This window comes from Benincasa hispida, chromosome 7 (assembly GCF_027475165.1).
Source record: "Benincasa hispida cultivar pf3 chromosome 7, pf3_genome.v1.1, whole genome shotgun sequence".
NCBI classification, from domain to species: Eukaryota; Viridiplantae; Streptophyta; class Magnoliopsida; order Cucurbitales; family Cucurbitaceae; genus Benincasa; species Benincasa hispida.
The window spans coordinates 5,172,048-5,194,815 of NC_143484.1; the positions used below are offsets into that span (position 1 = coordinate 5,172,048).

Consider the following 22,768-nt stretch of genomic DNA (forward strand, 5'->3'; position numbering starts at 1 on the left):
GAACAGAAACTCGTCAAGGATAGAAGGAAATTTTCATCGAGTATTGAGCAGAAACTTATCGAGTATCGAGGATTTAGCAAAGCATTACACAACCATTTCTTCATAATCTTGCTCTCTCCCAAAACCTCGCTCTCTCAATCTCCATAAGTGTTGCTTTCCCTAAAAGTCTCGCTCTCTAAATCTCGTTCTCTTTCAAAGTTTCACCCTCTCAATCTCGTTGTCAATCAAACTTTCTCTCTCAAAGTCTCTTTCTCTCAATCTCTCCCTCTTTCAAAATCTCGCTCTCTTAATGTTTGAACTTTAGACCTTCAACTTTGATATAATGTTCTATATACCATTAATATAATAAAAAGAGTAATAGCTCAATTATACATGTTTTGATAAAATGTATAATATTGAACTTTGAACTTTGAACTTTGAACTTTGATAAAATTGTTTTATACATGTTTTACATACATAAAAAACACAATAAAAAATACATGTTTTATACACATAAAAAATACGGAGTATTCACCCACAATTAACACGCTAACTGCATCCTATATTCACTCATTTTCCCCTAAGTGAGTACGAAAGGATCAACACTAGTCACCAAATGTTCTAGCAATTTTATTGCAAAGATGCATAATCAAGCGACCCGTGCTGTATGTCTGCATTCATAGGTCGGGTGATTTTCCAACGAGATGTGGATAGGTTCGGCTTTGAATGATCTACGTCACAATTGTGAAGTAGGGGTGGTACTGTGACAGTCAATGGCTCCAGCTAAGTCCCCAACTTCGTCATTGGTGTGTATGATGGAAGTGAATCGAACATGAATATATGGCCTCTGTTAATGTGACCATCTAGTGCTCACTGATGCTCATTGTTGTATACACGAAATCCACATCTGCCCATTTGACATCGAATTTACTAGTGACATAGTCCTTGTACGTGTCTTCATCCTCCCATACTAGGGCAGCCTTTAGTATCGTCTTATTCTTTATTTGTTTAAATACCCATGAACATTAAGGTGACTCTGCCAAATAAAATGAGAAGTTAAGTAACGAAATATATCATAGTAAAATGACTATGCATAACAAAATAGAACAAAATTTACCGTTACTCCAATTGGAAAAATGGTGAACTTGTGCATGCATATGTCAGGTCGGGTATAAACTTTTTTTTTTTCATAAAATGAAATAAAGAATTTATGGTCTGCACAAAAATTTACTATGTCAGTCAAAGTATAAGATATCCAATTGTAAAGAAGTCAAAACTAGGAAACTTACATCGCATTCAACCCACGAACTCGGTTCAATCAATTCCTTGAAAAATTGCTTCGATAGTGGCTTAAAGGAATTCTTTCGAACTTCATTATCAGGATTCTCATTTGTGATCCAGCCCATCATTTCTGTAAAGATATTAAGTGGAACGTCATGTGCTACGTTGTACCCGACAATCGCTCTGAATAGTGACGTAGGCACACCCGGGAGAGGATACTTAACCTTTTCAAACGAAACGTGTACCCTAGAATCCACACTTTTCTTCTTTACTTGAGCTGGAGGTGTATATTTATCAATACCTTTCCTTTTACGAGTAGTTCTTCGAGATTCCTACATAAACAGATAACAAAAAATTACTCATCAAGAAATATAAAAATATAAATAAAGATTACTGATCCATAAATTACTCACCAATGTAGCTCCTTCCGTGGTCGTAACAATATTAGAAGTGTCGGCCTCTAGGCTGTCAGACATGTCGGCCTCTGTATATGGTACGTCGATCTCTATAGGTTGGACGTCAGTGGGTGATGTTGTGGTATCGAGCTCTAGAGGGGGGATGGGAGTAGGTGAAGTGGTGGTAGTTTGAGGCTCTACAGGGGGGATAGGAGTATGAGAGGCACTTGCATGAAGGGTATCGGGATCCTGAGATGGGATAAGTGACATCGTGGCATCGTCACTTGTATGTGGGATAGGTCACCTTGTCGTCTCCTCAATCATCGTGGAACCCTTCAATTAGTAAACTAAAATGATGAGTTCACGAACACATAAAAACTAAACACATAAAGACATAAAATGATAGTAAATGCAAACCTTGCACAGAGATTGCAACAGTAACAGAATGGCCAACAATTGTCCTCTCATGTCTGTCATGTTTTCCTTGATCTTGGATACACAACTATCTAAACTCGATATACGGCCATCCAACCTCGATAGTGAGCTTTCAATGGTTTGCTAGTACGAATAAATAGAATCGTTAGGATTGGCTCCCTCCATGCAGGCAACACACTCAGGATACTTTTCATCCATAGATCACTCTCTATGGGAATCCGCAAAATGGACATCATGTGGGTTCAGCTCATCCTCATCGCGTACGTCCCCCACCACATCATGGAACATATCATCACTAGGTGTGTATATCCCTCCCTCCACCCTTCCACATTAAGCATCCTCGTGCTCAGAATGCTCGTGTTCATCCCCTCCCTCCACCCTTCCACATTCATCATTGTTACCTCCATGATAATCATCACCGTCACTTTCAGAACTACCCCCACTACTCGATCTACTGCCACTTTCAACACTATCATCATTGGCACCTAGATCGAATATAGGTCGTCTGTCCATCGGGGTATCCCGAAACTCCCTCTCAGTGTCGATCATGACAAGACCTTTTTTAACCTTTGTCTGCATTAACAACCCAATAAAATGGTTAGTGTTAATTTAACAACCAAATAAACATATTATGTATAGAGTAAACGTACATTGTTAGACTCAAATATGTCTCTCTCGAGTACTTTGAAGGACACTAAGTGGGAGCATGACCATCGTAATATGCAAGGCAAAGCCACCTTACTCCTTCACTCTGCAATGTTCCCAGCTATCGATGTTGCTAGGATCTCGTACGTCCATACCTAAATAAAATTTAACATATATTAAGAACGATAGTAATGTTAAATCAAACAAAACGATTATTATGTTAAGAAAATTTACCTGAAACACTTGTGAAAATCCACGCAAAGAGTACTTCACGACATAATTTTTATTTCCTTTCACCTTCATCTTGTATAAACTACTCTTATCATTCAATGCAGTCTTTAGGGCATCGATTGTCCTCTCCCAAATAATGGTACCCAAGTCTAGACTATTATAGTACTCTATGTTCTGAACATCCTTAAAACGTTTAAGGTCCACTACATTTTTCTGCTCGTTCTTTCCCATCATTGCAGCCTCCGTGTAGTAGACTAATGTGATCTTCACAGCATCCTCATCATTTTCAAACTCCAACTCCTTGTATTTTTCTTCTGGTAGACGGACATGTAAGGTGTCCTTTGTCACTCGATTATCGAAAAACTTGATTGCAAGTTCATATGAGGACTACTCATTCTGATCAACTCGCATAGGGGATCGCCACAAATCAGTCAACAATAAAAAATCATCATTCAAAAATGTGACGACCTTTCCACCAACAGAGAATGAGATTGAGTAAGCTCTCGTGCTCTTCACTTCTCTCAACAACACATGATGGATAATTGGGCTGTTGAACACCATGCCAATGTTTACAAATCGCTCAAAAACTGTTCTCTTGAACATCTCTAACTACCTTGGAGTAAACTTCTCCTTCATAGTCTTGTTCGCATTAGCAATGTGGGTCAAACTCGTTACTTAACTGGGAAATCGGTCGACTACAGGTATTCTGAAACGTGTTGACATCTTAAATCACTCCTGCATGAAATAAAGATTCAATCAATAAACTTCTTCAGAAAAAATTGTAAAAAAACATTATGTTTAAGTCCGCTAGAACCACTATCGCTGGTCTCGTTAGTATCGCTCTTGCTGGTATCACTCTCGCTGATGTCACTATCTTCAGTGTCGCTCTCTCTAGTAACTTTCACTTATCTCGCTCACATTCTCTCTTTTTACTCGTCTTCAACCACATAACACATTGAAAAAAAAAACCATAGGTTCACAATATTTCTAAACCCCAGAACGACCCACCTTTTCCGGTGTCGCTCTTTCTAGTATCGCTCTCGTCGATTTCACTCTCACTTATCTCGCCTACATTCTCTCTCTTTACTCGTCTTCAACCACAGAACACATCAAAAACCAAAACAAAAAAAAAAAACACCATAAGTTCATAGTATTTCTAAACCTAGAACAACCCACCTTTTCCAGTGTCGCTCTCGTCGAAAAAAAAAAAAACAAAAAAACCATAGGTTCACAGGATTTATAAACCCATAATGACCCTCAAAGCCCCATTACCGATCCGTTTAAGACATTTTCAGGCACAAATTAAAATCACTTAACGATCATATTTGATTTTTCGACAGTAGTGGAATCTTTTGCAAGTCCAAATGATGGATTTTAAAACGCAGCGAAACCGTCCAGAGCTTATGAGTGATATGAAGCCGTTACGCTTGGGAAATTTGAAGAGTTTTTAGTTTTGGTTGGTTTTCAGTAAAAGGGTAAGAAGACAAAGAGGTGAGAATAATTTACGTAATTTAGTACGACGATGATGTCAGAATAGAATCAATTGATATTATTTTTTAAAAATGAGTCATTTGACATTTTAGGTAAAAAAATGGTCTATCTGCACAAATTTTCCGTTTCACGAATCTTTATCCCTTCTTCTCCGTATTGCTGCGCCAATCAAACCCACTGAACGGAGGTGCGGCGGAGCTGGACGGAAGAGGCACAAAGTTCCACGAACGGAGACGGATCCACCACCTCAAACAGAGAACCCCGACGGCAGGTCTGTCACCAGCGTCGAAGACCAGCGGGGGATCTGGTACGTAGGGGCGGCGGTACCCACGAACATAAGAGCAGAGACGCACGGTGGAGGACGAGTATATCTGTAGAGGCGGCGGTGACCGGTAAACAGTAGGTTTCGCGGCAGAAAAATTTGTTTTTCTCTAGCCTCTGATACCATGTTCAATTCTGTATATTGTTGAAGATAATTGTCTGTTTACAAAGGATATTACAAGAGTGTATATATCACATAAAGGAGACTACAGGAAAGAAGAGTATAAATTAGCCGAAAAAGAAAAATTCTAATTGGCTAATTAATAGCCAACAGTATGGTAATAGACTTGATAAGAGCATACCCATGAGCCTATTCTTTTCGAGGCTTATGGAATGGCGGGGAATGGATTGGTTAAACATCTTAGGGGTGAACTTCCATTTCTTGATTCATCGCCTTTTTCCAAGCTCTTGAACCAGTGTGCTCGCTTGAAGTCGGTTAGAGACACGAGTCGTGTTCATGCTCGCATAATTAAATCGCCCTTTGCCTCCGAAACTTTTATCCAAAATAGGCTCATTGATGTATATGGGAAATGTGGATGTGTGGATGTTGCTCGCAAGTTGTTTGATAGATTGCTTGAGAGAAATATTTTCTCTTGGAACTCCATCATTTGTGCATTCACTAAGTCTGGATTTCTTGATGATGCTGTCCACATCTTTGAGAAGATGCCTCAAGTTGACCAATGCTCGTGGAATTCTATGATTTCGGGTTTTGAACAACATGATTGCTTTGGTGAAGCTTTAATTTATTTTACTCAAATGCATGGTCAGGGTTTTGTCATGAATGAATATTCATTTGGTAGTGCTCTCAGTGCTTGTGCAGGTTTACAAGATTTGAAACTAGGTTCCCAAATCCATAGTTTAATATATAGGTCAAATTATTTATCAGATGTGTATATGGGCTCTGCTCTAGTAGATATGTACTCTAAATGTGGAAGAGTTGACTATGCTCAAAGTGTTTTTGATGAAATGACTGTGAGAAGTAGAGTTTCTTGGAATAGCTTGATTACGTGTTATGAACAGAATGGTCCAGTTGATGAGGCTCTTAAGATTTTTGTTGAGATGATCGAATGTGGGGTTGAACCTGATGAGGTAACTCTTGCAAGTGTTGTTAGTGCATGTGCAACTATCTCGGCAATCAAAGAAGGTCAACAGATTCATGCTCGAGTTGTGAAATGTGATGAATTTAGAAATGATCTTATTTTAGGCAACGCATTGCTTGATATGTATGCTAAATGTAATAGGATTAGCGAGGCTAGAATAGTTTTCGATCTAATGCCAATTAGGAGTGTGGTGTCTGAAACCTCAATGGTAAGTGGGTATGCAAAAGCATCTAGAGTTAAAGTTGCAAGATATATGTTCTCAAATATGATGGTGAAAGATGTAATTACTTGGAATGCGCTTATTGCAGGGTGTACACAAAATGGAGAGAATGAAGAGGCACTTATACTCTTCCGTCTTTTGAAAAGGGAGTCTGTTTGGCCTACACACTACACATTTGGCAATCTCCTCAATGCTTGTGCAAACCTTGCTGATTTACAGCTTGGCCGACAGGCTCACTCTCATGTTTTAAAGCATGGATTTCGATTCCGGTATGGAGAAGAGTCAGATGTTTTTGTTGGGAATTCTCTAATAGATATGTATATGAAATGTGGATCAGTTGAGAATGGTTGTAGGGTGTTTGAACATATGTTGGAAAGGGATTGCGTCTCATGGAATGCTATGATAGTTGGATATGCACAAAATGGTTTTGGCAATAAGGCCCTTGAAGTTTTCAGTAAAATGTTAGAATCAGGAGAGAAACCAGATCATGTAACAATGATTGGTGTTCTTTGCGCTTGTAGTCATGCCGGACTGCTTGATGAAGGTCGTTATTACTTTCGATCAATGAGTGCACAACATGGTTTGGTGCCATTAAAAGACCATTATACATGTATGGTTGATTTACTTGGCCGAGCTGGCTACCTTGAAGAAGCAAAAAATCTAATAGAGGAAATGTCAATGCAGCCTGATGCTATCGTCTGGGGATCCTTGCTTGCCGCTTGTAAAGTCCATCGGGACATCAAATTGGGGGAGTATGTAGTAGAGAAACTTTTAGAGGTAGATCCTGAGAATTCTGGGCCATATGTTCTTCTCTCTAATATGTATGCTGAACGTAGAGATTGGAAGAATGTTGTGAGGATAAGAAAGCTGATGAGACTGAGGGGAGTGATTAAACAACCGGGTTGCAGTTGGATTGAAATTCAGGGTCAGTTGAATGTTTTCATGGTTAAAGATAAAAGGCATGCAAGGAAGAAAGAAATCTACATGCTTTTGAGAACACTCTTACAACAGATGAAACAAGCAGGATATGTCCCGTATGTTGGCAGTAATGAGATTGATGAAGAACAATAGAAAGAACATGACATATCCTCATCTTATCAAATGGAAATGCTAAACCCAGGTGACTAGATTCTTCTAGCTAATCTAAATAAGAATAGATTTTATATTGATCCAATGCTAAAGGCAAACCATAAGTAAAGAAGACATGGATTCCTCTAGCTCTGATCAATATAGTGTTAGTCTAGATTGTTAAATTAGGTATTGGGTATGATATATTCTTTTTTTTGTACTTTCATTTTGTCCAATATCGTGAAAAATATTTCTTGGCTACCCCTATTTGGATGCCACATATTTTTCCATTTAGGATACTAATGTTCTTTTAAATAACAAAACTACATGGTCTCAATTCAATCATGTAATGGCTAGTTGTGAGAACATTATGTCGTTATTTGTACTTTTCTTAACTAACAATGCATGTTATGTATGCATGGAAAAGGCATAGATCACTTACCTCATTGGATGTGTCTTAATCAATCAATCATGCAAATGACTTATATTTTTTCATCTTGTTTGATTTTTTGAAATGTTTATGATGCTGTTTTCCTTGATTTTATAGGGAAAACTGAGATTATTGAACTACATCCAATTTGCCTGTGTTTTTGGGTGATTTAAGAAGGAACAATTGGAAATATCTTTAAATATACAGAGAATAGTTTTGAATGTTGACAGTGTGGATGACTTGTGGTTGGGAGAACCATTTTGTAGCTTCATTATGACTTCCAAATGGTGTCAAACCAAATCTGAATTTTTTAATCAAAATGTATCTCTCCCTCCATTGAGGGGAGGGAAGCCTTTATTTATAGGAAAACAGAGCATAGGTTCTGTTTACATAACATAATTACAAGCAAAACTAACAAATTTAAAACAACAATCAATTCATAACAAACAACTATTAAACTAACTAACTATCTTTCAAAGATAAAGCTTCTAATTACACCATATTCCAACCCCCTAAAATCAGACTCGTCCTCGAGGATGACAATTAGGACGCCAACCGGAAGTCATCAGGAACAAAATGAGGTTTGAGATCACCAACATTGAATATTGGATTAATATGTAGGTCACAAGGTAACTCAATGCGGTAACTTGGTTTGGCCATCAGTTTGTGAATGAGAAGAAAGGTTTAAATGCAGTTACCCATTCATCCCTCGAGCTTATTCGGATCTGGTGGTATTCATTCTTCATGTCCACTCTTGAGAATATTAAGGCTCCTCGAAGTTGGTCAAGCAAATCGTTTATTTGAGGTATTGGAAAGCGATATTTCACTGTGATTCGATTGATAGCTCTATTATTCACGCACATCCTCTAACTACCATCCTTTTTTGGTGTAAGTAGGGTTGGCACTGCACACGGTCTCAAATTTGGTTGGATATGCCCTTTTTTGAGTAACTCCTCAATGTGTTGAGGAAGGATTTCATACTCCTTAGGATTCATCCTATTATGAGGTAAATTTGGTAGTGTAGCTTCGAAATTAGATCAATATGATGTTGGATGTCTCGCAATGATGTAGTCCCTCGGGTTCCTCTCTAAGTTGAGGGAATTCCTCAAACAATCTTTGCACTTCCAGAGGAACTTCATTTTCTTGGGTTTCTTTGGACTTTTCAGCAACAAGTCCTAGAATATCAGTCTCCCTTTTCTTCATCAAAATCTGGCCATTGATTGTAGTAAACAAGTGGCTGCTGTCTTTTTTCTTTGAATTTACTCCTTCCTCATTCTTTTTGTTCAATTGGAGTAACACCACTTTCTTGTCCATCCAATGAAATTCATAAGTATTTTCTCTCCCCTCGTGCAAGGTTCGAGTGTCATATTGCCATGGTCTTCCCAGTAGTATGTGACATACATTCATTTCTAACACATCACATGCTATTTGGTCTTTATAACTACTGCCAATTGACAAAGGAATGGTGCAAATTTCATGTACTTGTGCCTTGCCACTTTTCTTCACCGAACCAATCTTGTAAGGGCTTGGACGAACTTCTACCTTGAGGTTCAAGGCTGTCACTAGCTTCTTGGAGGCGTAGTTCTCACTACTTCCATTGTCTATAATCATGTTGCACACCTTTCCATTGATTGTACATCTTGTCTTGAAAAGACAATGTCGTTGAGGGTTGGGGTTTCCTTTAGGAGTAATTAGCAACCTTCGGAGAACACAAGATACCCTCTCACCATCATCCGGTTCAATGAATTCAACTTCTTCAACTTTGTCACTATTTTCAGTTAGGATTTTTTCTTCATCTTCCATGTAAGCTACCCTCTTCTTTTGAGGGCACTCACTGGATAGATGGTCAGCTTGGCCACATTGAAAGCATTTGCCTAATGAAGGTTGGTTATAAGGGTTTTGGGACTTCTTTTTGTTTGCTGCTTCGGCGCTTTTCTCTATGGTTCCTTTAGGGTTTTCTTTCTCCTTTTCTTTGGCCGAGGGTGCTGATGTTGGTTGGTTCATGATTTTATTTGAGGAATTCATTCTCCTCGTGGATGTAGCAAGAATTTCGATACTGTGATCGTATCGTTCGAGGCACAGGAAATTGCCTCCACCCATTTTGATGCATAGTCAACAGCTAGTAGGATATAGTTGTAGCCATTAGACGATGGAAATGGCCCCATGAAATCGATTTCCCAGACGTCAAATAGTTCCACTTCCAAGATGACATTCATTGTTATTTTGTTTTTTTCAGAAATGTTTCCAGTGCGTTGGCACCTATCGCATTTTATGACATAGTCGCACGCATCCTTGAATAAGGTAGGGCAATAATATCCACTTTGCAAGACCTTCACAGCAGTGCGCTGACTTCCAAAGTATCCATCGTAAGACGATTCATGGCATTGACATAGGATGCTATGAAATGCCATTTTAGGAACACATTGTCTTAGGATATGGTCAGGTCCCCTTTTATATAGGTTGGGTTCATCCAAATAATAGAATTTACAATCATGCATGAGCCTTTTCTTTTGTTGAGAGGTATAATCTTCTGGGAATTGCTTGCCAACAAGAAAGTTGACAAATTCTGCATACCAAGACAAATATTCATCAACTTTTAGCAACAGTTCGTCAGGAAATGAAGCGTTCACAGAAGGTTGTACTCGATCATTTTCATGATGTTCAAGCCTTGACAAATGATCAGCGACCTTGTTCTCTGTCCCTTTTCTATCCACAATCTCGGTGTCAAAACTCCTGTAGTAATAGGACCCACTTAATCAACCTTGGTTTTGCATCCTTCTTGGTCATCAAATATTTGATAGCAGAGTGATCAGTGTTAATGATGACCTTTGATCCTAGCAAATATGGTCGAAACTTCTCCATAGCAAAAACCACTACCAGCAACCCCTTCTCAGTGGTCATATAGTTCTCTTGGGCGCTGTTAAGGGTTTTACTTGCATATGCGATAGGATGAAGAATCCTTTTTATTCGTTGAACTAACGTTGCTCCCATCGCATATCTACTGGTGTCACACATAAGTTCAAATGGTTTTGTCCAATATGGAGAAATTAGTACAGGAGCTGAGACTAATGCTTTCTTCAATTTTTCAAACGTATTCAAACAATTGTTGTCAAAATCAAAAGGTCGATCCATCTCCAACAACATATTTAGTGGCGTGGCAATTTTTGAGAAGTCTTTGACAAATCTGCGATAAAAACCGGCATGTCCCAAAAAAATTCTCAAAGTCTTCACATTTGTTGGGGGCGGCAGCTTCTCAATGGCCTCGATCTTAGCTCGATCAACTTCTAGGCAAACCTTGTGGCTAAGAACAATTCCTTTGGTCACCATGAAATGACATTTTTCCCAATTCAAAACCAAATTTGTGTCTTCACACCTTTTTAAGATTTTCTCTAAATTCTCAAAGCATACTTCATATGTCTTCCCGTAGATTGAAAAATCGTCCATAAATATCTCAACAAAATCTTCGAGATAATCTGAGAAGATGGCCATAATGCACCTTTGAAATGTGCTAGGTGCATTGCACAATCCAAATGACATGCGAGGAAAAGCGAATGTCCCATATGGGCATGTAAACGTTGTCTTTTCATGATCTTCTAGTGCGATCATAATTTGGTTGTACCTTGCATAGTCGTCCAGAAAGCAAAAATAGTCATTCTCCACCCGTCTATCCAGCATTTGATCAATGAAAGGTAAGGGAAAGTGATCCATTTTTTGTCGCGGTGTTGAGTTTCCGGTAATCCATCAAGATTCTCCAACCGATAACTGTATGCGTTGGTATTAGTTCGTTGTTTTCATTGGGAACGACTGTCATTCCCCCTTTCTCTGGCACACACTGCATTGGGCTGACCCACGTGCTATCTAAGATGGGGTAGATAATTCCAGCATCCAGCCATTTGATGATTTCCTTTTTTACTACTTTCATTGTAGGGTTCAATATGCGTTGAGCTTCATTTTGTCCCAAGAAAGCATACTTCAGATGAGCTGGTAAACACCTTCAGTTCCAGGACGGGAGGTTGTTCCAGAGAAGTTTTATTCAATCCTTTTTCTTCCTCCATAGTCAGTGGTAGTATTCTGTATCACGGTCATTGCATTATATGATTCGACTGCGGTGTGGGCCTCCTCCTCTAATTCTTCATTTGTTCCCCAATCCCAGCTGCAGGACCATTCCTCATCCACATTGCATTAGTGTGCTTCATCCGGGTAGCTCATTGCCTCAATGATGCTGAACTTCAGCTTTTGACCGTTGACATTCATTGCAATCTCTCCTTTGTGCACGTCGATCTGAGCCCTCCCAGTGAAGAGGAATGGTCGTCCCAAGATAATAGAGACATCTTTATCAGCTTCATAGTCGAGTATGATGAAGTCTGCTGGAAGGATGAATCTATTAACCTTGACCAACACATCTTCCAACTTTCCTTCCGGATGAACAAGCGATCGGTCTGCTAATTGGAGGGTTGTTGATGTGGGCATGTGTTCTCCGATCTTCAATTGTTTAAAAGTTGACAAAGGCATTAGGTTTATGCTTGCCCCTAGATCACATAGTGCATGCCCAATATAAATTCCTCCGATTGAGCAAAGTATTGTAAAACTTTCACGATCTTTCATTTTTGGAGGAATGATCGCGTTGCTGACTTGCGTTAGAGCCACCATCTCGTACTTCCCTATGCTTCTTTTATTGGTTATAATATCTTTCAAGAACTTAGCATACGTGGGCATTTGCTCTATTGCTTCCGTAAGGGATGTTGATATGTAGCTGTTTCAATATTTTCAAGAAGCGTTGTTATTGATTTTCATCGCTTTTCTTCTTTTTCAGCCTTTGTGGAAATGGAGGTGGTTGGGCTTCTTGTGTTGTTGATGTAGTTGATGCGGTTATTTCTTCGGGTTCTTGTTCTTTCTTCTGAACACTTTCCTCAGACGCATAATCTTCGCCTTGTTGGATTTTAGATTCTTCATGCGATTTTCTTTTTACAACCTTTGCTGTCATGCGTCCACTTCTTAATGTCACCGCCTAACATTGTTCCTTGCCTTTGTCTCTCATATGGTGAGGAATTTCAGTGGTGCTGGGAAGTGCTCCTTGTTGCCTGTTCTTCAACTCGCCTGCAATTTGGCCCATTTGTACTTCCAGATTACGAACGGATGTTGCTTGATTTTGAAGAACTGTTTCATTCTTTTGAATGTATTCCTTCAATAAATTTTCTAAGGATGAGGATGACTGAGATGAATTGGTTGTCTGTTGAAATCTGTTTGGTCTTCGTTGAAATCCTGGTGGTCCATCTCCATGGGCATTGTGAGTATTGACTTGTGCTTGTTGCTGATTACTACCCACAAGAGAAATTCAAATGGTTTCTCCAGCCAGGATTGTATGTGTTAGAGAAAGGATTGTTTTTAATGAAGTAGACAGATTGAGGATTGCGCGGGCATTCCTTAAAGAAGTGAGGTTCTTTGCAAAGAACACAATTTCTGTTATTCATTTGGGCAATCGCATTCACTTGCCCGCCTTTTTCTCCCGTCTTTGTCATGCTCATCGCCTGCAACAAGTTTGTTATCACATTAACTTGTGTCTGCAGAGATGCGATAGCGTTGTTGTTCTGGGTACTGTTGGTTCTGGACCCATATTCATTTTCCTGCTAGTCGTCGTGATTCTTTGAGATCCAATCCAATATATTCTTGGCCTCAATGTAAGTTTTATCTATAAGTCCTGCCGCCGCAACATTCACAGCGGTTTACGATCCTGAGTTCAAGCCATTGTACAAGATTTCCATTTGGAGACAATCAGGGAGTCCATTATGCGGACAACCATTAATTAGTCTTTTGAATCTCGCCCACGCATCGCTCCTTGCTGAAAGTTTGTGATTAACCTTCTCCTCTTTGCATTTTCCGTTGGTGGGAAGTACTTTTTCATAAACTTCTCTACCACTTGTTCCCATGAAGTTATCTCCCCTGGTTCAAGTGAGTACGTCCATTTTCTAGCTTTGACGCTTGGTGAAAATGGAAATAGTGTAATTCGTACTTCTTCTGGTGTGATGTTTGAAAATACAAAGGTATTCAATATTTCGATAAAACTCCTTAGGTGAGCGTGGGGTCTTCACTGCGTCTTACCCCAAATTGCCCGGCCGCTTGAATCATTTGAAGCATTATTTCAAATCTTGTTCCATCCATACAATGTTTGCGCCCGGAGAGAAATCATACAAGTTGGGTGACGCATAGTCCTTGATGGGTCTATTACGATCATTTGCCAACAAAATTTGGTTGGCGATTGCTTCGTTGTGATTATTTTCTTCTCGTAGTTCCTCCAGGTGGTTCTACTGTTCGGCCATCTCACAAGCTCTATTTTGTCGTCTTCTTTTGTTGCCTCTTTGTCTTCTGTGAAAAGTTCTCTATTTCTGGGTCGTATACAAGCTCGGGAGTATTTCTTTCGCTCATACAGCGTTTATGCCTTTCTCGCAGTCAAGGTACAATACTCCAGAAAGTCGAAGTCTGCGAAGATCAATAAAAATAGCTTTAGCACACTTAGTTACCGCAATCCCCGACAACGGTGCCAAAAACTTGATGCGTTCTGTACATGTGATGAAATAATAATATTTATGCGATTTAACGCTCAGTTTTCTTTAGTCACACCCAATTGCAAATTTGACCAAAGTTCTTGGTGAGTCCAGGGTCGAACGCAGGGATTGCTTGTAAGCACGCGATGAAACTAAAAATATGATCTTAGCACGAGTTAAAATGTTCAAAGGATTGATCGAATAAACAAACTTAAACCTAAAAATTTAGCAGAGGATGGGGAGGAACCTGATATCTTTGAGTACAAATCAGACAGAACATCACCGGAGGACGCGAAGGAGATTGCGAATCTTTCCTTAAACTCATTGGCTGGGCTGAGCTCACCAAAAACGATCAAGGTACGGGGAGTCATTGGTGATCGGGAGGTTGTTGTATTGATTGATGGAGGAGCAACGCATAACTTCATCACCTCGGAGTTAGTCACGGAACTGCAACTGCCAATATCGCCCTTCGAAGGATATGACGTAGTGTTGGGCTCGGGGGGATCCGTTCAAACTGCCGGAGTATGTAAAGGTGTGTATATCGCCATTTTCGATTTATCAATTATACAAGATTTTCTCCCTCTACCGTTGGGCAGCGCGGACGTTATCCTGGGAGTAGTGTGGCTGGAAACTCTTGGGTAGATCATTTTCGATTATAGACTGTCAACCATGGAATTCAAAGTTGGGGAGTGGACAGTCCAATTGCAAGGAGACCGAGGCTTGGTTAAGTCACAAATATCCTTGAAATCCATGGCCAAGGCAATTAGAGGAGGGGACCATGGGGTCTTGATAGAATTAAATAGCTTGGACCTGAACCAGGATAAGGCAGTAGAAGAAGAAGACAGTACAATTGGGACCATGGGAGATAAAATTGATGTACCTCAGGAAATTCAGTAGGTACTAAGGAAGTTCGAAGCAGTTTTTCAAACACCATCTGAACTGCCTCCACAATGAAGACAGGATCACACCATTGAGCTACTTCCAGGGGCGGGGCCGATCAATGTGAGGCCTTATAGATACCCACAATTCCAGAAAGATGAAATTGAAAGGATGGTCAAGGAGATGCTAATGGCAGGGGTCATTTAGCCAAGTCGAAGTGCTTTTTCTAGTTCGGTCTTGCTGGTCAAAAAGAAAGATGGGAGCTGGCGTTTCTGTGTCGACTACCATGCCTTGAATAATGCAACCATCCCAGATAAGTACCTTATTTCCATTGTTGATGAATTATTAGATGAACTATACGGTGCCACAATCTTTTCAAAAATTGACTTAAAATCAGGGTATCATCAAATCCGAGTTCACCCAAGGGACATCCACAAAACCGCTTTTAGAACACACGAGGGCCATTATGAGTTTTTGGTAATGCCATTCGGGTTGAGGAATGCTCCATCTACTTTCCAAGCCATCATGAATGAAATCCTCAAACCATATCTTCGTTAATTCGCGTTGGTCTTCTTCGATGACATTTTGATTTATAGTAAGACATTGGAGGAACACATGAGCTATTTATCAACCATCTTGGAGGTATTGATCGAAAACCAGCTGGTAGAAAATTTGAAGAAGTGTCAATTTGGGGCAATGAGCATTGAATACTTGGGGCATATTATTTATGCACAGGGGGTATCGGCCGACCCATCCAAGTTGGAAGCAATGAGCAGTTGGCCTACACCACGTAATGTGAAGGAATTGAGGGGCTTCCTCGGCCTCACAGGCTATTACAGAAAATTTGTGACCAACTATGGTGCCATAGCCTTGCCACTGACTCAATTACTAAGGAAGGGAAGTTACCACTGAAGTGAGGAAGCAGAGGATGCATTTCAACGTCTTAAATCCGCCATGATGTCTGTACTAGTGTTGGGATTACCCAACTTCAACAAGCCTTTTGTTGTAGAGACGGATGCATCAGGTGTTGGGGTGGGGGCTGTGTTGATACACAACAAAAGACCATTGGCGTATTTCAGCCAAGTACTGCCCCCTACTCATCGTTTCAAGGCAGTATACGAGCGGGAATTAATGGCCATGGTGTTTGCGATTCAAAAATGGAGACCTTACCTTCTAGGAAGACACTTCATAGTCAGGACAGACCAAAGCCTAAAATTTCTTCTAGAACAGAGGGTAATCGCCAGAGAATACCAACGTTGGATCGCCAAACTCATGGGATATGACTTTAGCATTGAATACAAGAAGGGAACTGAAAATTCGGCCGCGGATGCTCTTTCTCAACTACCAACCTCATTGGAACTTGGAGTGCTCAGTGTAATGATGGGGTTGAATACCTCTGTTTTTGTTGAACAGGTGGGTGCGGATGAGGAATTGAGTGGGATCCGGCAAGCATTGTTAACTGATCAGCCTGCTCCTACCGGGTATAGTATTAAGGGTGAATTGCTATGCTATAAAGGAAGGATCGTACTACTGGCCACTTCACCCACAATACCCCTATTATTGCATGAGTTCCACAATAGCCCCATAGGAGGATACCAAGGAAGCTTGAAGACCTATCAAAGGCTGTCCAAGGAAGTATATTGGAAGGGAATGAAGAAAGCCGTTCAGCAGTTTGTGGCAGATTGTGGAATCTTCCAGCAGGCCAAGTACCTATCCCTTTCACCAAATGGGCCTCCTAAAGTCCTACCCATTCCTGACAGAGTATGGGTGGATATCTCCATGGACTTCATTGAAGGGCTTCCAAAATCTGAAGGATTTGATACCATCATGGTAGTGGTAGACCGACTGTCCAAGTACGCCCATTTCATCACCCTAAAACATCCATTTTCTGCTAAATCTGTGGCTGAAGTATTTGTTAAAGAACTCGTGCACTTACATGGTTACCCTCGAAGCATCATGTCCGATCGTGACAAAATCTTTACTAGTTTATTTTGGGAAGAGCTCTTCCATATGATGGGAACTCAGTTATGCAGAAGTACAGCTTACCATCCCCAGACGGATGGACAAATGGAGGTAATTAATAAAGGCGTCGAAACTTATTTGAGATGTTTTACTATGAGCAACGCTAAACAATGGGCTAAGTGGATGCCTTGGGTCGAGTTCTGTTATAATACCTCATTTCACACAGCTACCCAAGCCACTCCCTTCGAAGTTCTGTATGGTTGCCCCCCCACCTATACTCGGATACATGAATGGTTCTAGCTCAGTCAGCGAGGTTGACATTTAGCTGCGAGATAGAGATATGATGATAGCCAAGCTTAAGGACTCGCTACACAAGGCGCAACAAAGAATGATTAAGACGGCTAATGCAAAGAGGAGGGATGTGGAATTTGGAATAGGAGACTGGGTCTGCCTTAAGCTTAAACCATACAGACAGTCATCTATAGCCAAGCACAAGCATCCAAAGCTGGCACCACGGTTTATAGGGCCGTTTTAGGTGACTGATCGCATCGGGAAGACAGCATATAAGCTTGCATTGCTAGTCGGAACAGGTATCCACCTTGTGTTTCACATATCAGTCCATCGAAAGGTAGTCGGCTGCAATCTGCCTAACATACCGATTCCTCCTAATGTGACCGACGAGTTGAGTTTCATAACACAACCTACTGAGTTGTTAGGCATCAGAACTTCACCTTCCGGAGATCAACAAACAGAGGTATTAATTTGTTGGGAGAATGGAGATAAAACCGAGGCAACATGGGAGCTTCCAGACGTAATCAATGACTAATTTCCTGATTTCCACCTTGAGGACAAGGTGGCTCTTTGGGGTGCGAGTATTGATAGACCCTTAATAACCAAAGTATATGAAAGAAGAAAGAAAGGGAAGGAAAATATTGAGAGAATATAAGGGCTAGGGAATATTGTTAGTTAGAGGAGGAAAAACATAAAAGAGAGAGAGAGGGGCCCACGGGAAGGGGGGAGTTATTTGTAAGGGTCATTGAGGCCATGAGAGTCATTGGTAATTTTGTATCAATTCTCATATGTTGAGACTGATGGGAGAGAAGGGAAGCTCTCAAAATCTTCCCTACTGTTAATAAAATAAGGAAAGGCATTCCAACCTTATAACTTTGGTCTTCAATGAGCGTTTTCACATTCAACTAGAGCTAATGTTTTGCAACTTTTGTGTGGCCCTTGCATATCTTCGAAGGTCTATATTTTGTGGACTAATGCAGTTAAAGCTATTCTTTCTGAGTTGTGGATGGAAAGAAACCAAGGTATTTATCAGGGGGAAGCTTGTTTATGCGTTTGATTGTTTGAGTCAGCTCGCTTGAAGTCCTCTTGGTGTTCTCTTTCCAAAAGATTCAAACTGTTTACCATTCAAGATATTACCCGTAGTTAGGAGAGTTCCATAACTCCTTTTTACTACTTCTCTTCTTTGTTTCTTTGTCTACTTTATGCTTCATTGTGTTGTTACTTCTTATGGTTCTTTTTGTTCTCTTATATGTTGTATTTTGGAGCATTAGCCTCTTTTCATTGAGATTTTATTCTCTTAATGCAATTCTATTGTTTCAGAAGATTGAAGGTGCAGAGAAGTGTGCCCATTTGGCATGTATGTTCAAGAATTTGGGTCTGAGTGTCAGTTTCCTAATCAGCATTATGTTTCTCTCTCATACCTTGACTCAACGAAGTATTTTAGACCTGAGATTAAGACGTACACTGGAGAGGCTCTCCTTTTGTTTACCATGAAATTTTGGTGGTCAGTTTTATTATTTCAAATAGTCTTATCTAAACAAGTATTATTTCACATACCTGTGAGTGATTTTAGTCATGTTCTTTGCTATCGAGTTATCTACAAGGAGCTATTGTATTTTATCCCTATTTTTTCCCCTTTCAGATAGGATACTTGAATATTGCAAGAAACAGGGCTTCACAAGCTGCTATATATGGGCTTGTCCTCCATTGAAGGGTGAAGTTTCTAAATCTTTTATTATACTCACCCAGAAATCCTGAAAATGCCAAAATCTGATAAACATTTATGGATGCTATGACTATTTTCTCACGACCTTACTTGAAGAGGGTCAGTACGATTGTCCTTGAATTCTAAGGATGTCATTACTATTTTCTCTAGTTTAAGATATAATCATTTTTTTTTCTAACTCCTTATTTGCCATGTTTAAATTTCAGGTATTTATCAATGTTGAAAAAAGCTGTCAAGGCAGGCTATTTTGATGCACTTGAATCTCAATAGAGACAAAACTACTTTAAAGTGAGGGAATGAAGTCTCTACCTCCTTTTGACACGATGGTTGGCTTAGTGATAATCCTCTCTCCGAACTTTTTCTCCGGATCTACTCATTAGCCATACAAAAATTTTCTACTATTCTTGAGTTATGGAACGAAGAACATGGATGGACTATTACTTACGGAAGGAACTTTACTGAAGAGGAGATTGAAGAATAACTTGCTCTTATGGAATAGCCTTGTTGAAACTAGGGGCGCCTTTTCTATAGTCACTGTCTCTTGATATGTGAATCGACCTGTCTGCCCCTTTACATCCTTGCCATGAAGCAATTTGGTCCGATTTTTATCCAAAAATTGATAAAATTCTTCCTTGCCACAATGCCAGTAGTACTGTGCTTCCCTCACATGGCTCTTTCCGTTCATTGTTGTGTCATCTCTCATGTCGCCTTTGAGACATCGAGACGCCTTTTCATCGAGTGTCTTTGCAAAGCATATTGGCCTTCTTGGATACACTCATTGGCCAATCCATTCATTGTGGAGAAGAGGATTCTCTAGATGAATCCGGTCAGAGCTACCTTATGTTGGAAGGAAAGGAACAATATTCTTTTCAATGAAAAGGGAAGATCTTTCTTCACCTTTTTTGAACATATCCTACCTAGATTTGCCTATGACTTTCTTTAGTTCTTTTAATCATACATCTCTTTTACCCTTCCTTTATAAATTTCATACTAGAATGAAATTTGTTTCTTAAAAGAAATCTACCAAAGAAAAAATCGTTGTTGATCTCACTAATCTATACAATCATTTCTTTGACTAAAAAGACTAACAAAGAGTCTTATAGATATGGTATGTGAATGCTACAATTTGATAATGATGAATCTTAAAGCATCTTTTAAGAAAATTCCAAATGCAACTCCTAATAGTTTAATAGTATAATTATTTTTTTTAATGATAAATAGCAAAATAAAATTTGGATGGGGCATAGAATTGGAAGAATGTAACTATTTCTTTCTTACAAAATTTAAGTCCAATTGCAAAATCCACTTTACAAGTACAATAGGTAACGATTGCACTTTTAAACTTTCGATTGTAAAAATAATCCTTAAGTCTCATTGATTATAGCTTTTATTTCCTTTTAAAAGAACATTTAAAAGTATAATAATTGTGATAATTGTATAGATCAAACCTTCAAGCTCCCTAAAGTTTCAAGCACAAATTGAACTCTAAAGCTATGATAAATGTATAAATCAAACCTCAAACTCTCATAGATATGAAAATAAAATCCATTTTACTCTATATTTCTTTTTGTATTTTTTTTCTTTTATTTCTCTCTCTACCCTTCATCAAGAGGTTTAACGATGCCTGAAAAATCATCTTTTAAGAGGTATTTGATAAATGAGTATGAGTTCTTGGATTGAGTGGGCATTTATTACTCATGTTTGTTAAGCCCATCAAGAAAACCTATGGGTTATTAAAACCCCTTTTTTACCCACTCAAAACTCCCCTTTTTTATCCCCTCAAAACTAACCCTAAAAATTAATATATTTTTATTTCTTTCTCTCTTCCCCATCTTTGTCGTTTGGATCCAGATCTGTTTTATTTTTTTTTTTATCGTCAAACCTTTGGATTCTATCTTCATTTCTTTCTCGTTTCCCTTGTCTTTGCTGTTTGGATCCAGATTTGATTCTTTTTTTTTTTTTCGTTAAACCTTTGGATTCTATTTTCATTTCTTTCTCTCTTCCCTCATCTTTGTCGTTTGGATCCAGATCTGATTTTTTTTTATCGTCAAACCTTTGGATTTGCCTAGATCGTCAAACCTTTGCTTCCTTGCAGTACCAGAACACTCACGGAAGAGGTACTGTCTCCGTCTACTAGGAAGAAACATGTAGACTGACCACACCCTTGTATTTTGTTTATAGTTCTTTTGGATAACAGCAAATGGACAATGAACTGTCATGTCGAAAAGAATGATAACTTTTGCATACATTTTTGTGTTTGTATTATGACATGGATATTATAAGTATCGAAAAGAACATATATTTTGTGAATTTTTTTTTGGAAATTGCCATATGTTCGGTCGGTTCATATTATTTTTGTGATCTTATGAAAAATGTTACTGTACTACATCATGTTCTCATCATCATAATCAAATGAAAGGTAATTATCTTATGTACAATTTTAATTCTAAATATACTATCCATATTATATAAAAATAAACTGTATGATATGTGAAATAATAAAGTTAAGTTAGCAAGATTCAATATATATACATGCAATATACCAATTAGTAATTGGGATAATTACCTTTAATATATATACATACATTCAATATATATACATACAATATACAATATATCAATTAATTGAGTAGCAATATGAAATATATTTTGTTGGTATGTTTAACCGATTGAAGAGAATTAGAATTATTACAGTTTTTGAAAAGAATATATGAAAATAATCTATTATGTTCTACAAATTGAGAAAAAAATTGAGATTGTCCAGTTTATGTCATAAATGATTTGAGAAAATCCGTGTATATTTGAAAATTAATCAACAATAGCAAAACATAAAACTAAAAAATAAAATAATGAAATAAAAAACAAACAGAAAAAAATAGAACTAATCTCATTAACAAAAAACTGCATCAGATCCCTAACTCAACTCAATTCAACTCTGCACAACAAACAAACAATAATTATCAACTCAACTTTGCAAACAAACACAGACAATTTAACTCCCCAGATAATTTAACTCTCTAGATAATAATTACCAACTCAACTCAACTCAACAACTCTCTACTTTTATCACGCACCAAACACACCCTTAAAGTTAACCTGTTAATCCTGTAATTTATTTGAAGAATATTATAAACAAATGAGACATGTTACTTGAAAAGAAATGCCACAAATTTTTCTCTTTTTTTTAAACAATATATACGAGGCAAGAGGGGTTTCAGTAGATGCACAAAAATATCTCAACTATGTTAACATATCCTTAGCACTCTCATCATGCCCAAAAATGTTATAAATTTCTCATTTCAAACTAGTCGCTTACATTAAAAGTATCCCACTAAAATGATGCTAATGGATTATGTATTTTGAAGGTACGATAACTGAAGGAATGGAATGACTAAGGGAGCAGAGATGGAAGGTACGTAGAAAAATTAGAGGGAAAAAAAAGAAATATAAGAGAAATATTGAGTAAAATGAATTTACTTTTCACATCCACGAGAGTTTTAAGGTATTTTTTCCATTTATTACAGTTTGAGGGTTTAATTTATATATTTGAAAGTTTAAGGAGCAGAAATTTCTCTATTTTGGCTGTTAAAATATTATGGAAACTTAAAATTTCAAACAACAAAATAGAGACAAGAGGAATTTATTGAAGTGGTGAAATCACAAAATAAGTGAAAGTGCCAGTTCACGAACTTCCTATGGGATGAATGACAGAGTTGTTTTGGAATAAGTAGAGCTCAGAATAGGGATGATTGTTCTTTGTTAGAGGTAGTTT

General features: G+C 38.6%; 2 protein-coding genes across 15 annotated transcripts; one reads left to right on the forward strand and one right to left on the reverse strand.

Moving 5' to 3' along the window:
- Positions 1-480: 480 nt before the first annotated feature.
- LOC120080742 (uncharacterized) lies at positions 481-2,341 on the reverse strand. The gene is made up of 5 exons (XM_039035367.2): positions 2,073-2,341; positions 1,674-1,988; positions 1,269-1,592; positions 1,097-1,194; positions 481-1,015 (listed from the first exon to the last, which is right to left on the reverse strand). The coding sequence occupies exons 2-4, from the start codon at positions 1,923-1,925 to the stop codon at positions 1,099-1,101; spliced, it is 672 nt and encodes a 223-aa protein (XP_038891295.2). The 5' UTR covers positions 1,926-1,988; positions 2,073-2,341; the 3' UTR covers positions 481-1,015; positions 1,097-1,098.
- A 2,223-nt stretch (positions 2,342-4,564) lies between these two features.
- On the forward strand, positions 4,565-20,015 carry SLO2 (Pentatricopeptide repeat (PPR) superfamily protein). Of its 14 annotated transcripts, none has more exons than XR_005482658.2 (4): positions 4,566-7,218; positions 18,591-18,829; positions 18,913-19,095; positions 19,203-20,015. XR_005482658.2 is itself a non-coding variant. In XM_039035500.2 (2 exons), exon 1 carries the CDS (start codon positions 5,112-5,114, stop codon positions 7,167-7,169), a length of 2,058 nt encoding a protein of 685 aa, XP_038891428.1. In that variant the 5' UTR covers positions 4,565-5,111; the 3' UTR covers positions 7,170-7,218; positions 19,203-20,015. The 14 variants fall into 14 exon arrangements, 1 of the variants encoding a protein (XP_038891428.1); XR_005482661.2 differs by having other exon boundaries at positions 18,913-18,984; XR_005482657.2 differs by having other exon boundaries at positions 18,591-18,774.
- The last annotated feature ends 2,753 nt before the right edge of the window (positions 20,016-22,768 follow it).